Genomic DNA, 14255 nt, shown 5'->3' with positions numbered 1-14255 from the left:
CTAGAAATCCTTAGGGAATAATATCTAGCACAATAGCAATTCAATAGCCTAAAAATCCCTCATCCTTTTAGATGGAATAAAGCTGTGTCAGTTCAGGACATCATTCTATTCCAGGGACTGCCTCAGTAGCTGAAAGTACTTTTTACATCACTATCAACAATGACAGAATTTACCACAGTTTTTCAAGTACAGGAGAGATATTTTTTCCCTACACAAGAAATAATTACTTTACAGCCTAAGAAGCAAATTAATAGGGATGTTAAGATTTCTTAAAAACATACAGAAATACCATGACTTACATGAGATGAGATATATGTTATACAATCATCTAACTTGGCCAGCATAGGTATAAATCCTTCACTATTCACAGACAATGTAGGAGAATTCAATTTCTTGAGGGGAAAAAAATATTAATTCATAAAAAAATATATAAATAAAACTTGATAGTTATGTATCAGAATTAGCATATTTTCCTTTAGGATACAACACAGTTATACTAATTTCTTTACATTTTGTGTGACCAAAATATCATCAAATGTAGCCCATGTGTACAATAAAGGACAATTAAAAAAGAATACTGATTTAATTCAGTTTATTGCTAATGAGCTTTAATGGGGCTCTTGATGAACAGGCCAACATTGTATATTACTCCACTGTACTCCACAGACTTCCATTTACTAGTACTTTACAACATACATAAATATTCTACTTTCAAACACTGGCTAGTTCCCCAAGATTAAAGAATTAACTAGTATTATGTTTAGCAGTCATATTATGTAAGTTAACTATAATAAAGCATAAAATAATATTAATATAAATATAAAGATATTGTATGTGATAAATACTTAATATAATGTACAAAATTATATATTAAAACATAAAGCAACATAATATACAATATTTAATGTAATATAAGTATAATATACATAAAACCAGCCAATTATTTCTTATCTTGATATACAAATAGCTTGACAATGAACTATTTCCCATTGTATTCCATTGTTAACTGAATACTAGTTTTATTTCTATCTCTTTAGTAAATTATATTTATGATTAATTCAATATTTTAATAACATGTACATATAGTTATGATTAATTTATGAACCAAAAATATAATTTATACAGCGGTCTTTATTGAGACTATTACTTTGGGACACAAGTACGTATTACGAGGGCTATACTTTTCCTCACACTAAATATGCAATTAGTTTAAAAGATATTTTTATTATTAGTAGTGGTTTAACCACAGCAAGATTTAAAATTTAATATTTCTTACACAGCTTATAAATAAGACACTCTAAGAGGTAACCAAAGAGATTTTTAATAACAATAGTATAATTTAAACATAACTATTACTTAAATCATACTTGAAAAAATCTGAACTGGTAATGGTATGTCCATCAGCCACAAATACGTATACTTTCAGTTAGCAAACTAGTAAGTTAAAATATCACTCATGTTAATTTTCAGGTTTAAAGATCATACTCAAAAAGGGAAATATAAAGTAAAGCGACTAACTTTAGAAAAAGTAAAAAACACACTTACTGTGTTAATAGTTTCCAATTCATTAAAATAGGAAAGCTTTTGTTGAATGTTTTCAGCCAGGTCAACAAGTTCCGACTTGCATTTTTTAAAAAAGAAAAGTTAGTTACTATAAGAACATAAAAATCAACACTTTAGTCTCAACATTACACTGAATTGATATACATTGGACATAAGATTTCAGAATAAGTCTGAAAGATTTTTGCAATCATGAACTAAAATAAGCAATGATTATTATAGATTATATATAATCTTATAAAAAAGTAAACGACTGCCTTTTAAAAAACAGAACACACATAGAGAAAACTCTAACTTAGTAACTTAAATATTCTACCTTTAAGTCACAATCTAAGCACAACCTAGATCAGTTCATCTTTTCTTAAACCCCACCACTGCCACAACCACTCGCTTATTTCAAAAGTATCAACGATAAAGAATGAACAGAGCAAACTAATATATTCTCTTCACTCTGAAACTGAACTGACACTTAGCAGTTCAAGACATAGGAAAGCTTGCCCTTGCCCTTGTTCACATAAGCTTATTTAGAATGAAAGCAGGGTGCCAATGTAATATTTTGCATGCTCACTGCAGGGCCTCATACAGTGCAGTGTTTAATATATAGTTGGAGAAGTTAAGGAAACTAGAATTAAATTATATTCATCTATTTTAAAATAAAATAGTAAATATACTCACTGGCCCTTTCTCCTACTGCAAATTACCTGTTCTTTTAGGAGTTGTTCACAGGCTTCATGTAAAGTTCCTGTCTTATTGGACACAAAAAGATATTGTTTCTGCAATGATTCCAGATGCTGAAGAGCATTGTTTACATCATTCAATATAGCATCACACTGCTCCTGAAACCCAGACAAGTAATCCCTCATCTGTCTAGAAAACAGAACCAAAAAGGGATTGGCAATAATATTTTCCCCCAATGAGCACAGAAAATAAACAAAGTCTCATTTTTCCCCCCAAATGCTTGAATTTTAGGAGGAAGGTTGGACTTTTCATCATAGGTCATCATATTCAGAAATATACCAAAAGCTTTGTTACAAACTGTTTCAATATTTAAGAAGGAAAATAACTGAAACTAAAAGGAACAACAAAAGGAATCAGCCTCAAAGCCATAAGCTGGCTTGTCATATGTAAGATAATAAATCACAAGCTCAACTTTCAAAGACAGGGAAAAACAAGGGCCATCCCAGGTATCAAGTAGGTCAATCCTTTAGGTCACTTTCACCTTTGAGAGTGTGATGTCATGGGAATAATTTTGGACTCAGAATTAGAAAACCTAAGTCCAAATCCCAGGTCTGCCCAAGTCTCCATGATAAGGCAAGTTACTTAATATTCTAGGTCTCAGTTTGCTCATTTATAAAATGAGAATATCACCTCTGGTCACAGAACTGCTATAAAGATTAAACAGAATCATACATAAAACAGCCTAACACAACACTTAGCAATTATAGTCATGTAATAAATGTTCAATAAATGCAAATGCTCAAGCTGTAGACCCCCAATCAGCCATAAACTGTACACCATCATTTCTCCCATGCTATCAATATACACAAACAGAATACAGTTACACCCCAGAATCTAGGTAGCCATCCCTAAAGTCTCTTGGGTCTCTCCTAAAGAAAGGCAACAAACACCTCTTAGGGTTCCTGTAAAATGTCTACTTGAACCCAAACTTTTCTAGAGTTATCAAAAAAAACAATATCTGCCCCCAAACTTATTAATTACAATGTAACTTTGTTTTAATTACACAACTTCTAATGCCAGTTGACCCAAATCCTCTCCCTGGCTATTTTTAAAGAAAATATTGCTGTTGAGGTTTTCTTTGTACCCTAATGTTATTTCATTGGAGATACAGATTACAAAATGCTTCAGGTGACTGAAGCAAATTGGGATAGCCAACAAATCCAAGAGCCATATACCTATATTTAGTTTCTTCATCCTGATCCATCTGAGTTTGAAGTTTTGCAAACCATGAGAAAAACTGGAAAAATAAAATTATTATATTGTCAACAAAACTAAAACACACAAAATGAGAAGCTGCTACATGCTAAACAGCAAGTAAAAAGGGTAACACTAATTTGGGGTTCAGACATTAATAATTAGTTTTAAACAGGAGATAATTTAATTGCATAGTCAATATCTACATGCTAGAAAAAGCAGAGGATATTAAAAACAATGGGCCACTTTCAGAGTTAATTAAGAAAGAGTACTAAATATATAATACATAAGAAATGTTTCTTCCTGAGAGGCTAGAGCTTATTTGCTAGTTTGCCAAATTTGAGTAATAACATAGGGCTTTGAGTAAATATTAATATTGTCTAGCAGGAACTGTGAGAATATAAACTTATAAATAATATATCAGATTGGTTTAAGAACATGGGACTTTTGTATCAGCTAAACCTAGTTGGAATTCTGACCCTATATTATGAAAATAACTATTATTAAAAAGAGATGGGGCCCTGGCTAGAGTGGCTCAGTTGGCTGGGCATCATCTTGCAAACAGAAAGGTCACAGGTTCAATTCCTGGTCAGGGCACATGCCCAGGTTGTGGGTTCAGTCCCCACTCAGGGCACATGCAGGAGGCAACCAATCGCTGTTTCTCTCTCACATCAATGTTTTTTTTCCTCTTTTTCTCTCTCCCTTCCCCTTTCTCTGGAATCAGTAAGAGAAAAACATGCTTTTTTAAAATGTTTTTAAAAAAAGAGATGGGTAGGCTCACCTTAAACAAGCATGCAGGTACTTTTTAAATTAATGGAAATATTTTATATCTTGATCATAGTGCTAGTTATACACTTGTCAAAACTCATCAAGCTATATGCTTAAAGTGATTAATTTTATCACATATAAGTTTAAGTCAATAATTAGATTTTTCTACATTTAAAGAGGTGTGCAAATTTAATCCAGAAGATTTATTTTAAAGTCCAAATAAGTTCACAGACCTGGTACAAGATTATCTTCTATAATTCTCAAGTGGGATTTGAAGTCAAAGTATGCTTTATTCTCTGAAGATACTAAGTTTGACAAGTACAATACCTTATATAATTTACTGAACAATGATTGTATATCTGACACACAATGGATTTACATGTATGTACCATCTTATTTAATTCTCACAAAAATCCCATGACATAGGTATATAATTATCATTGTTTTACTCATAAGGAAAGTAAAGACCTAAGAAGATAAAGTAATTTTCCTAAGCTTACAAAGATGGTAAGTGACTTTCTGGTCCAGGGCCTAACTCCAAAGTTAAAGAGTTTAAGAGCAGTGCTGCTTATCTCAACTTACCATATATGCAAGTCTGCACATCTGCTTTATGTTTGACTCAGTAAATGCCTCAGCTCTGATTCTTCATAGTACAAAAAGAAGAGCAGAGGAAGTGGCAGAAGAAACTACTGTATATTTAGGTTTATAATCGGTAATAAGCAAAAACCAAAAGAAGATTACACATGCTTTTTTTTTTTTTTTTTTTTAACTGTGTGGTTGCCTCTCACTCATGCCCCCAACTGGGGACCTGACGTGCAACCTAGTAATGTGCCCTGACTGGGAATCGAACCAGTGACACTTGGCTCACAGGCCGATGCTCAATCCACTGAGCCACACCAGCCAGGTACATGCTACTATTAAAAATAGCTATAAGGATAATCTAAAGAGAATATTTAGGTTTTTGAAAAAGAAATTACCTAGCAATAGGCAGAGAAGGGTATGTGCATGTGTCTGTGGATGTGCATGTGCATGTGCATACACACATGGCATACTGGTGGGGACATAACATAGATATACACTGGAGGAAGTCAAAAATACAGAAAATATTGAAACCTTAATAAATATAAAAATCTATGAGCATCCAAACTAGAAATATATTTTTATCTGTATTACAAATGTAATTGGGCATAAGGTTCATTTAAAATACTTAATAGCCACAACTAACACAAAATCAAGAATGGTCTAAAACAATTTGACGTTAACTACAGGGTGGGGCAAAAAGGTTTACAGTTGTGAATACATGAAACAATTTATTCTTATATTATTACTTATTAATTATTGTATTTTTCCCATACAAACAACTGTAAACCTACTTTTGCCCCCCCCGTAGAGTTTCAAATGTTCAGAACTTTTAACTAGGACCTTTTTTATTAGCCTTGTCTCAAGACATTTAAAATTAACTAAACATCCTTAAAAACAATACTGCCACTCACCTGCTGTGCAGTTTCTATTTTTTCTTCTTCCATTCCTAAGGAAATGAAACCATTCAAAAGAATGTCTTCTGTAGATTCAGGTACTATTGAAGTCTGTGCAATGGACAGTGACTGGGATGTTAAACTGCACAAGTCTTCAATTGGGAGCTTGAAAAAAAACAGCCACAAAGATATCTAAATAACTTGAAAATTCTCTTAACTCAAGATTGCTATTACACCTCTGTTGTTTTGAGAGATTAATGTTTTCTATTAAATAGTTTGAGGTTAATAAATGCCATGTCATACTAACATTTATAACTAGACTATATATTAAATGCTAGTCTCAAAATGTAAACATGATACTGATATCCCAGTATTAGTTAAGTATGGTTTTTGAGTTACCTTTCTAATACTGGTGGTGTATCTGTGCTAATCAACACATATTTTCTTAATTGAATCCCTTGTGAACCATCACCAAAGAAAAAACCTGTGTGCTACTTGTTGAAAGTAGCTTGCCCTCCCCATTACCTAACACAAAAGCCTGACCTCATTAACACCAACCAACAAAAAACAAATCACAACCAAGAATTAAGTACCAGTAAACATTAACTCCTTCTACCATTTCCACTGCGGGCATACTTCACCCACACCTTCTTGCTGACAAATTTTGAAATTACAATTAAACAGAAAGAATTTCAGTTTCCCATCGGTTTCAGAAGAGCCCCACCTACAACACCTCAACTCTGATGCCATCAGACCTATAAAACTTGCTAGTTCTCCACTGGTACTAAAGATAGTCCAGGTGTTAACTTACCTGTAGTCATACAGACAAGCTATTTTTAGACCTAGAAGAAAGAGCTGTGGATGCTGGGGAAGTTGTAAAAGAGCCTAATGGTTTTGTTTCAATACATTTTCAGCCCTTAGGGCATGACATTTAAGATCCAACAATATTAAAATATTGATCCAAGGCCTTAGACGATCACGCCTTAGGAAATTGCCCCCCTATTTTTCTAGATATAGAAATTTCATCTGAAGGCAGTATTTTCTCTCTAAAGTGAAAATAAGCTAGATGAAAAATACACCATTGCTGATTTAGAAATACAATCCTTTAGACTGATTTTTTACAATAATAGCACATAATAGCATATGATTCCTGACTTCCATAAATTCATCAAAATTGCAAGGTCACTGATACCATCTTTGTTTTTGGTGTGCAACACATTTATTACTGTCATATCAAAAGGATCCAGGGGTGTCATACACATGGGCTCAGTCTGTTATTTGAAACAAAAAAATATTTATCTTCCAATTTACTTTAAAAATAAGATCATATGAAAACTCTGGAAACCTGAGACGATTCTATAAATATTCCAGGTATAATCTGTACTCTAGCTGTTGTGAGTAAATATAATAATTTGAGCATATGAAACTGCATTCGGCCCTGGCCAGTGTGGCTCAGTGGATTAATCACCGGCCTGTGAACTGAAGGGTCGCTGGTTCAATGCCAGGTTAGGGCACATGCCTGGGCTGCGGGCCAGGTCCCCAGCTGCAGGTGTCTGAGAGTGTTTCTCTCACTCTCTATCTCCGTCCCTTCTACTCACTCTAAAAATAAATAAATAAATAAATAAATTTTAAAAAGAGCATTCTATTTGCACAAATACTTTTCAGTCATAAGAACTTTCAAATACCAGAAGCAGAAGGAGGCTTCCTGTCCTGTTCCCTTGTTCTCATTAACTCAAAACATTTTTTCTCAAACAAAGCAAGACAGAAGCCACACTGCAACCTCTTCTAAGAAGTACATAAAAGCATATGAGAAAATCTCCAATTTAGGCACCTTTACTAAGCTGTCTTCTTTTCTGAAAGCACCTGGAATAGAATGGCAAATGAGGAAGTGGGTTGCTGGTGTCGCAAACTTTCCTGTTCTGACCTCTGATTCACTCCTGAAGTGGGGAGGACCGTATTCATCTGACTCACTTCCACTGTCCCAGCTTCCAGATGGAGTAGACATTTACCACCAACAAGAGAAGAGCACAGATCTAGGCTCCTGATTGGCAGTCCTAAAATGCTATTATTATAGTTGATGCAAATAGGGACACTAACACATTTTGGGTACTAACTATAATAAACTACCAAGCCTTCCTGACCAGCTGAACAGGTACAGGAAAAAACAAGCAAATACATCTTTCTCTCCCAAACTTTACTTCTTGCACAGTTCTGGGTTGGAGAAAATCGCTTTTATAATCAGGCTAATCAAATTTATTCCCTAAATGAAACCTGATGTTACTTTCTCTGCAGCAAATCATTGAAGAGGTATAGATTGAGTCTTAGAACCTTCCTCAAGGAACCTAATCTCTTTTCTTCCTTTGGTCTGAGTGACACCTATGCCAGCTCAGGATCATAAGACTCTATTCTTTTAAGATGTTAAATATTTGGAGTGAAAAAGACACATGAAAAATACTAGCAGCTAGCCTGCCATGTGCACTTTACATACATGATTTCGTTTAATTCTCACAAGTCCCCATGAGATAAGAACTACTATAATTCCCATTTTATAAAGAATAAAACAGGCTCAGAAAAGTTAAACATCACATCTAAGGTCACACAGCCTTTAGGAAAACAAATGGAGCAGTAAATTTCAGCACAAATTATTTTAGCATTTTATCAAGAATTACTCAGTCCAGCAGAAAGAAAAGGGTTGGCCCTCATCACTAGAAAAATTGTCCTGACTATAAGAAACCAGTCTACCTAATATTCTAATGTAAATAGTCCATCACAAATTCCCTTATCTAACACTAAATAAAAAGGTATAACTCCTAAGATAAGACTAGTTCTCCTTCATAAGAGAGAGAGCTATTTTCTAAAGAAGTTAAAGGCCTTATGATATTTGCTAAGAGTTAGGTGGACTAGTGCTATGCAACTAACTTGCAATAACTGCACTGCATTGCTTTTTCCTCCAGCTTAAATGTTATCATCTCTAGTTTTTGGATGGCTGTATTCTTGTTCTCCATTATGACTTCTTACCTCAGACTTACTTTCTTGTCCAAGGACACACCTCATCCCTTCATGTCATACCATCCTGGTTTTTTTCCTTATATCATAAATCACCATCTGAACTTACCTTCCTTTTTCTTTTTTTACATGCTCATGATCATCATAATTACATCAGCTTCATAAGGCTAGGGATCTTGACTTACTTATCTTTCTGTCCTCAATTCCCAGTCCAGAGTAGCCATATAAATATGTTCAATAGCTGAATGAGTTTAATGGTAGCTATTATGTTGCACAAATGTGAAACAACTGGGTAAGAATGAAGATTCCATTTATTTCACTCCAAACCCTTTCCTTTAAGCTCAATGAGAATAAGAATAGTTTATGAGCCATGAAAAAAAAAACAAATTGGGTTATATTTCTTGTGAAATATCTCCACCCCCTCACTGCCCACTATGACGTCCAAGCACCCTGCTTCAGTATCAGGCCAAATCAATTACAAACAGACTGTAATACTGATAGAGCAAACAATGTCTATTATCCAGAGCTTAAAAGACTTTAATAGTCAACCCAAAGAAATTTCCACCTACTTCCTCATTTATTACAAACCTACTCCCAGCAGAGCATGCTAGAAGTGGACAGATAAACCCAAAAAAGAACACCTCTATTTCACTGCAAGAAACAGTAAAAATGAAGGAACTTTCAAATCAAAGTTCTTAATCTCTAAAGATTGAGGGCAGGAAAAAAAAAAAAGTTTAAGTCTCTAGATTTAATCTGTGTTTGGACACAGTAAAAAATAGTGTAAAAAGAATTCTTCTACCTTCACTTGCCACAGTTGACCTGCCTCACCACTCCCATGGCCTGCCCTGCAGCTGCCCCACAGAAATGCTTTGATTACACAGTCTTTCACCAGATTAGGGTACTGGCTCCTCATCACACTCAGACTTTTGCCAAAGATATGAAATTTGGTGCAAATGCTTAAGCGTTAATGTTTCAAGGTGTAAAGCTTTTAGCTGATGCTGTAGCCGTTACTATGGAGCGAAAGGGAAAAAGTGGTTATTTTATCCTCAGTCAAGGACACTTTTTCACTGCTTTTTAGAGAGAGAAAGGGAGAAACATCAATGTGAGAGAGAAGCACCAACCAACTGCCCAGATCTGGAATCTACACACCTAGACCAGGTACTGAACCCATAACCAAGATATGTGCCCTGACTGGGAATCGAACCCTCAACGTTTCAGCTGGGAGATGATGCTCCAACTGAGCCACACCCACCAGGGTGAGAACAGTGATTACTGAACAGAGTTAGGGAAATCTCCAAGTAACAAAAAGATGGTGTGATCATTGCAAAACCCACTGACTTCAAAGATAAATAAAAAAATATTAGCACTAAACTGGTTCAAGATGTTGCCAACGATACAAATAAAGGTTGGGGATGACACTACTCCCTGGCGATGACATGCTCTACTGCCAAGGCAGGCTCTGAGAAGTTTAGCAAAAATACTAATCCAGTGGAAATCAGGAGAGGTGCAATGTTAGAAATTGGCAACATCATTTCTGATGCAATGAAAAAGGTTGGAAGAATGATCATCACTGCAGTAAAGGACAGAAAAACACTAAAAGATGAATTAGAAATTTTTAATTGATGTTACATTTCTCCATACTTTATTAGTACAGCAAAAGGTCAGAAGTGTGAATTCCAAGATGCTGTTCTCCTGAGTAAAAATAAAATTTCCAGTGGTCAGTCCATTGCACCTGCTCTTGAAATTGCCGATGATCACCATAAGCCCTTGGTGATAATTGCTCAAGATACTGATGGAGAAGCTCTAAGTATACTTGTCTTGAATAAGCTAAAAGTTGATCTTCTAATTGTAGCAGTCAAAGCTCCAGATTTTGGTGACAACAGAAAGAACCAGCTTAAAGAGATAGCTATTGCTATTGGTGGTACAGTGTTTGAAGGATTGGTTCTAAATCTTGAAGATGTTCAGCCTCATGTTAGGAAAAGTTGGACAGGCATTATGACTAAAGATGATGCCATGCTCTTGAAAAAAAAAGGTAACAGACTCAAATTTAAAAACATATTCAAGAAATCATGGAACATCGCTTCTCGGCCTTTTGGCTAAGATCAAGTGAAGAAATCATGGAACAGACAACAGAATAAGGATAGACGATGGGAGTGGGGGGGGGGCAGTGGAGAGCAACAAGGGAAAAATTGGGACAACCGTAATGGAACAATTTTTAAAAAGGGAAAAAAAGAAATCATCAAACAGTTAAGATATCACAACTAGTGAATATGAGGAGGAAAACCTAAATGAACGTCTGGCAGAACTCTCAGATGGACCGGCTGTGCTGAAGGTTGGTGGGACACATGATGAAATGAATGAAAACCAAGGCAGAGGAACAGATGCCGTCATTGCGACATAAGCTGCTTTTAAGGAAGGCACTGTTCTGGGAGGGGGCTGTGCCCTGGTTCAATGCATTCTAGCCTTGGACTCATTAAATCCAACTAATGAAGATCAAAAAATTGGTATAGAAATTTTATTTTAAATACTCTAAATTCCTGCAATGGCCATTGTTAAGAACGCAAATGTCGAGGTATCACTGATAGTTGAGAAAATTATGCAAAGTTCTTCAGAAGTTGGCTATGACACTATGTTTGGAGATTTTGTGAATACGGTGGAAAAAGGGATCATTGATCCAACTCAGGTTGTAAGAACTGCTTTACTGGATGCTGCTAGAGTGGCCTCTATTAACAACAGCAGAAGGTGTGTAGTCACAGAAATTCCTAAAGAAGAGAAAGACCCCGTGGTGGGTGGGATGGGTGGAATGGGAGGTAGAACGGAAGGTGGCATGTTCTCATCCTGGAATAGTGCTTTATCATTACTAAAGAGAACTGTGAGAGGATGTTCAAGTTAGTGCTCCTCACCTATAACTTCAGAAAAGTCACATAAAGGAAATGACTGAAAAAAGGCTGACTGATGTTTAAAAAAATCACTGTAAGTATCAGTTACTGGTATCAGTTGACAACATACAACGGAATACATTTGTACATTCTTGATAAATAAGTGCAAAAGGCATGTACCAATGCAGTGCTTTCAACTAAAATCATGAGGCATTTTTACTACTATTTTGTTAAAATCATGATTTTAGTGCTTGTCATGATCCAAAAAAGGCAGCCTTTCTGTAGAAAGTAAGAATAACTGTGTACAAAATGGAGAAATATCCAATTATGTGACAATCCTTGTGTTAAATTTGTTTAAACTTTTAAAAAATCCAAAGGAACTTCATTCCCAATAAAAGTCCTACTAAACCTGGCCTCACAACTAAAAAAGGTTGTCAAACATTTAGTAATTCATAAAATGTACTTCTTGCTATTATAACTAACTGAATTGAATCACACAAGAGTAAGATGAATAATATCCCAATGATAATTACGATTAAAAACGTTGACACTAAAACCAAAAACCAGCCTTGTTTAATAATATAATGACCCAGCTTTCTAAGAATGTTCTTTTTCATTGCTTTCCAATAGGTCGAATAAATCGATCTCCCATAACCAGCTCCCTGTTCAACGTGCGATGAATGAAACTGTCACACGTGATCACGTTTTGGTTTGCCCCCAAGGGAAAAGGCCGCTGGGTTATTTATTAAGGCGGTAAACAAATACGTTTACCCACTGCCTCATGGGAGTTTTAGTTCAGGATTAGAACCTTTCTGCAGAGAAGGAAAACTCTGACTCCAAAAAACCTCCGCTGCCTTGCGGCATACCTCTTCAGGGGAAAGGCTAAGGGAGTAAACCCCGACAGAAAATCCGGAGCCGGAGTCCCTAAGGCGGTTTGACGTTGTAGTCAACACCGGCAACTCCTGCGGCGCACCTGAACCCAAGCTGTATTGACTCCGTCTTTCCCTTGGACCCTTCAGCTGCGAAGAGAGGGGGGGTCTGCTGCATGGGCAACAGCAGACCCTCCATATCACCCTGCCCAGGCTCTGTAGCTTCAGCGTCATCACAAGATGTCGATTCAACACGGGAGGAGACAGATACCATGTCACTCCCGAGTCGGACTGCACAGCCATTCTCGGCGGTGCAGATAGACTCTTGGGAAGCTACACCATCGTCTCTCGAGACGGACGGCTGCCGACGACGAAACAAATACCAACAGGAGGCTGTCCGGAAGCAGCAGGGCTGCCTCAGAGGATAGGGACAACCGGGGCAATAACACCAGGACAAAGCTCCGTCCCACGCCACAAGGGGAGGGTTGGGAGGCGGCGGACACCGGCCAATGGACGCCCTAGCAGCCGTCCCCTCGCGGGAAGAGAGAGTTGGCGGTCGCCGGCAGCGGCCTGGCAGCCCGAGAAGGTGAAGGGTCTGTCCTACCCGAGCCGCCACTGTGATCAAGGAGTAAAGAGACCCTGGACAGGAGTCTGCAAGGCCACGGTCCGCCCGAGCGCCCCCAGCGCCGTTCCCGCGCGTCACCTCACCTCCGGCGGCACGGGCAGGTTCTCCGCCGCGGCCTTCAGTTCTAGCACCGAATCCATCTGCTTGTCGGTCAGCGGCGCTGTGCTGTCGGGTCTCCGATCCCAGAGAGCGAGCCTCTCCCGAACGTCCCGCTCCGCCGCCTCCGGCAGCAGCAGCAGCGCCGCCTCGGCCATCGCCGCCACCCCGCCAAAGCCCTCAGCTGCAGGAGTATGGTGGGACCTCTACGGACAGGCCCAGGCCACTTTCCGGAGTGCCGGGGCTTCCAGCAAGACACCGGCGGCGGGGCGGAACGGACAGTACGGAGCCGGAAGTACCAAAAACCGGAAACGCTTCCACAGCGTGTGGGCGGGGCTGAGGTCAGGACAAGACGTGGCTTTAAAGGAGTACAAGTATTTCCTGTTGCCACGTAGACGTACACGGAAATAGAAATGCCCCTACCGGAAGTCTATTCGTCAACATTAATAACTTCGGTGTTATGTGTTGTTCACAGTTGTGATAAGAAACGCGGCCGGCAGGGGTTTTCTTGAGCTTCCAGATTTACTGCCTCAATTTACAGCTGGGTAGTCTGGGTGGAGTGTGTTACTGTGTGATTGCCTCGCTAGCCTCTTTGACAGTTTCAGCTGCTTGGATCAAAACCACGAATACAAACTTTTCCACATGCAATAACTCCGCTGTTAGAAAACTAATTTATAAAAATACATAAAAATGCAAAGATCTGTGTGAATCAGAAATCATTAATAGTACTCAAGTAACTGGAAACAACCTAAATGTCCAACATTGAATAATTCGATCAGTAATTCCTGGCACAGACATGTAATTGGAATACTATTCTCCCATTTAAATCATGTAGTCTTGAGCAACAAAAATATGATAGTATTGGATCATAAGTTATAAATAGCCATGAATCCATACTTATTAGTAAGTTGGGGAGAAGGGACAACTGTACCTTACTGAAGAATTTAAAAAAAATAAATGGGAAATAGTATTAATTGTAGAAGGCAAGATCTAAGGATGGATGCTAAAATTAGTAGGTGAAAGTTTGAGAACAGAAATTTGCACT

The 14255-nt window shown here is 37.5% G+C and overlaps 1 protein-coding gene and 1 pseudogene across 1 annotated transcript in view; one reads left to right on the top strand and one right to left on the bottom strand.

Annotated features, from left to right (window-relative positions):
- The window catches only part of COG3 (component of oligomeric golgi complex 3), a 69148-nt gene extending 55701 nt beyond the window's left edge, over positions 1–13447 (bottom strand). Inside the window, exons 1-6 of the mRNA XM_090258398.1 lie at positions 13198–13447; positions 5754–5900; positions 3474–3535; positions 2262–2427; positions 1546–1620; positions 300–392 (exon numbers count right to left, since the gene is read on the bottom strand). Coding sequence (XP_090114524.1) covers positions 300–392; positions 1546–1620; positions 2262–2427; positions 3474–3535; positions 5754–5900; positions 13198–13368 — 714 coding nt within the window. The 5' untranslated portion in view covers positions 13369–13447. The remainder of the gene's footprint in view (positions 1–299; positions 393–1545; positions 1621–2261; positions 2428–3473; positions 3536–5753; positions 5901–13197) is intronic.
- LOC149996146 (60 kDa heat shock protein, mitochondrial pseudogene) lies at positions 9577–11634 on the top strand (annotated as a pseudogene).
- Positions 13448–14255: the final 808 nt, after the last annotated feature.

The sequence above is a fragment of the Furipterus horrens genome, unplaced genomic scaffold, assembly GCF_987537825.1.
Source record: "Furipterus horrens unplaced genomic scaffold, mFurHor1.1.pri manual_scaffold_12, whole genome shotgun sequence".
NCBI classification, from domain to species: domain Eukaryota; kingdom Metazoa; phylum Chordata; class Mammalia; order Chiroptera; family Furipteridae; genus Furipterus; species Furipterus horrens.
The sequence above is the reverse complement of the archived record's forward strand: the minus strand, read 5'-3'. Positions and strand labels throughout refer to the sequence as shown.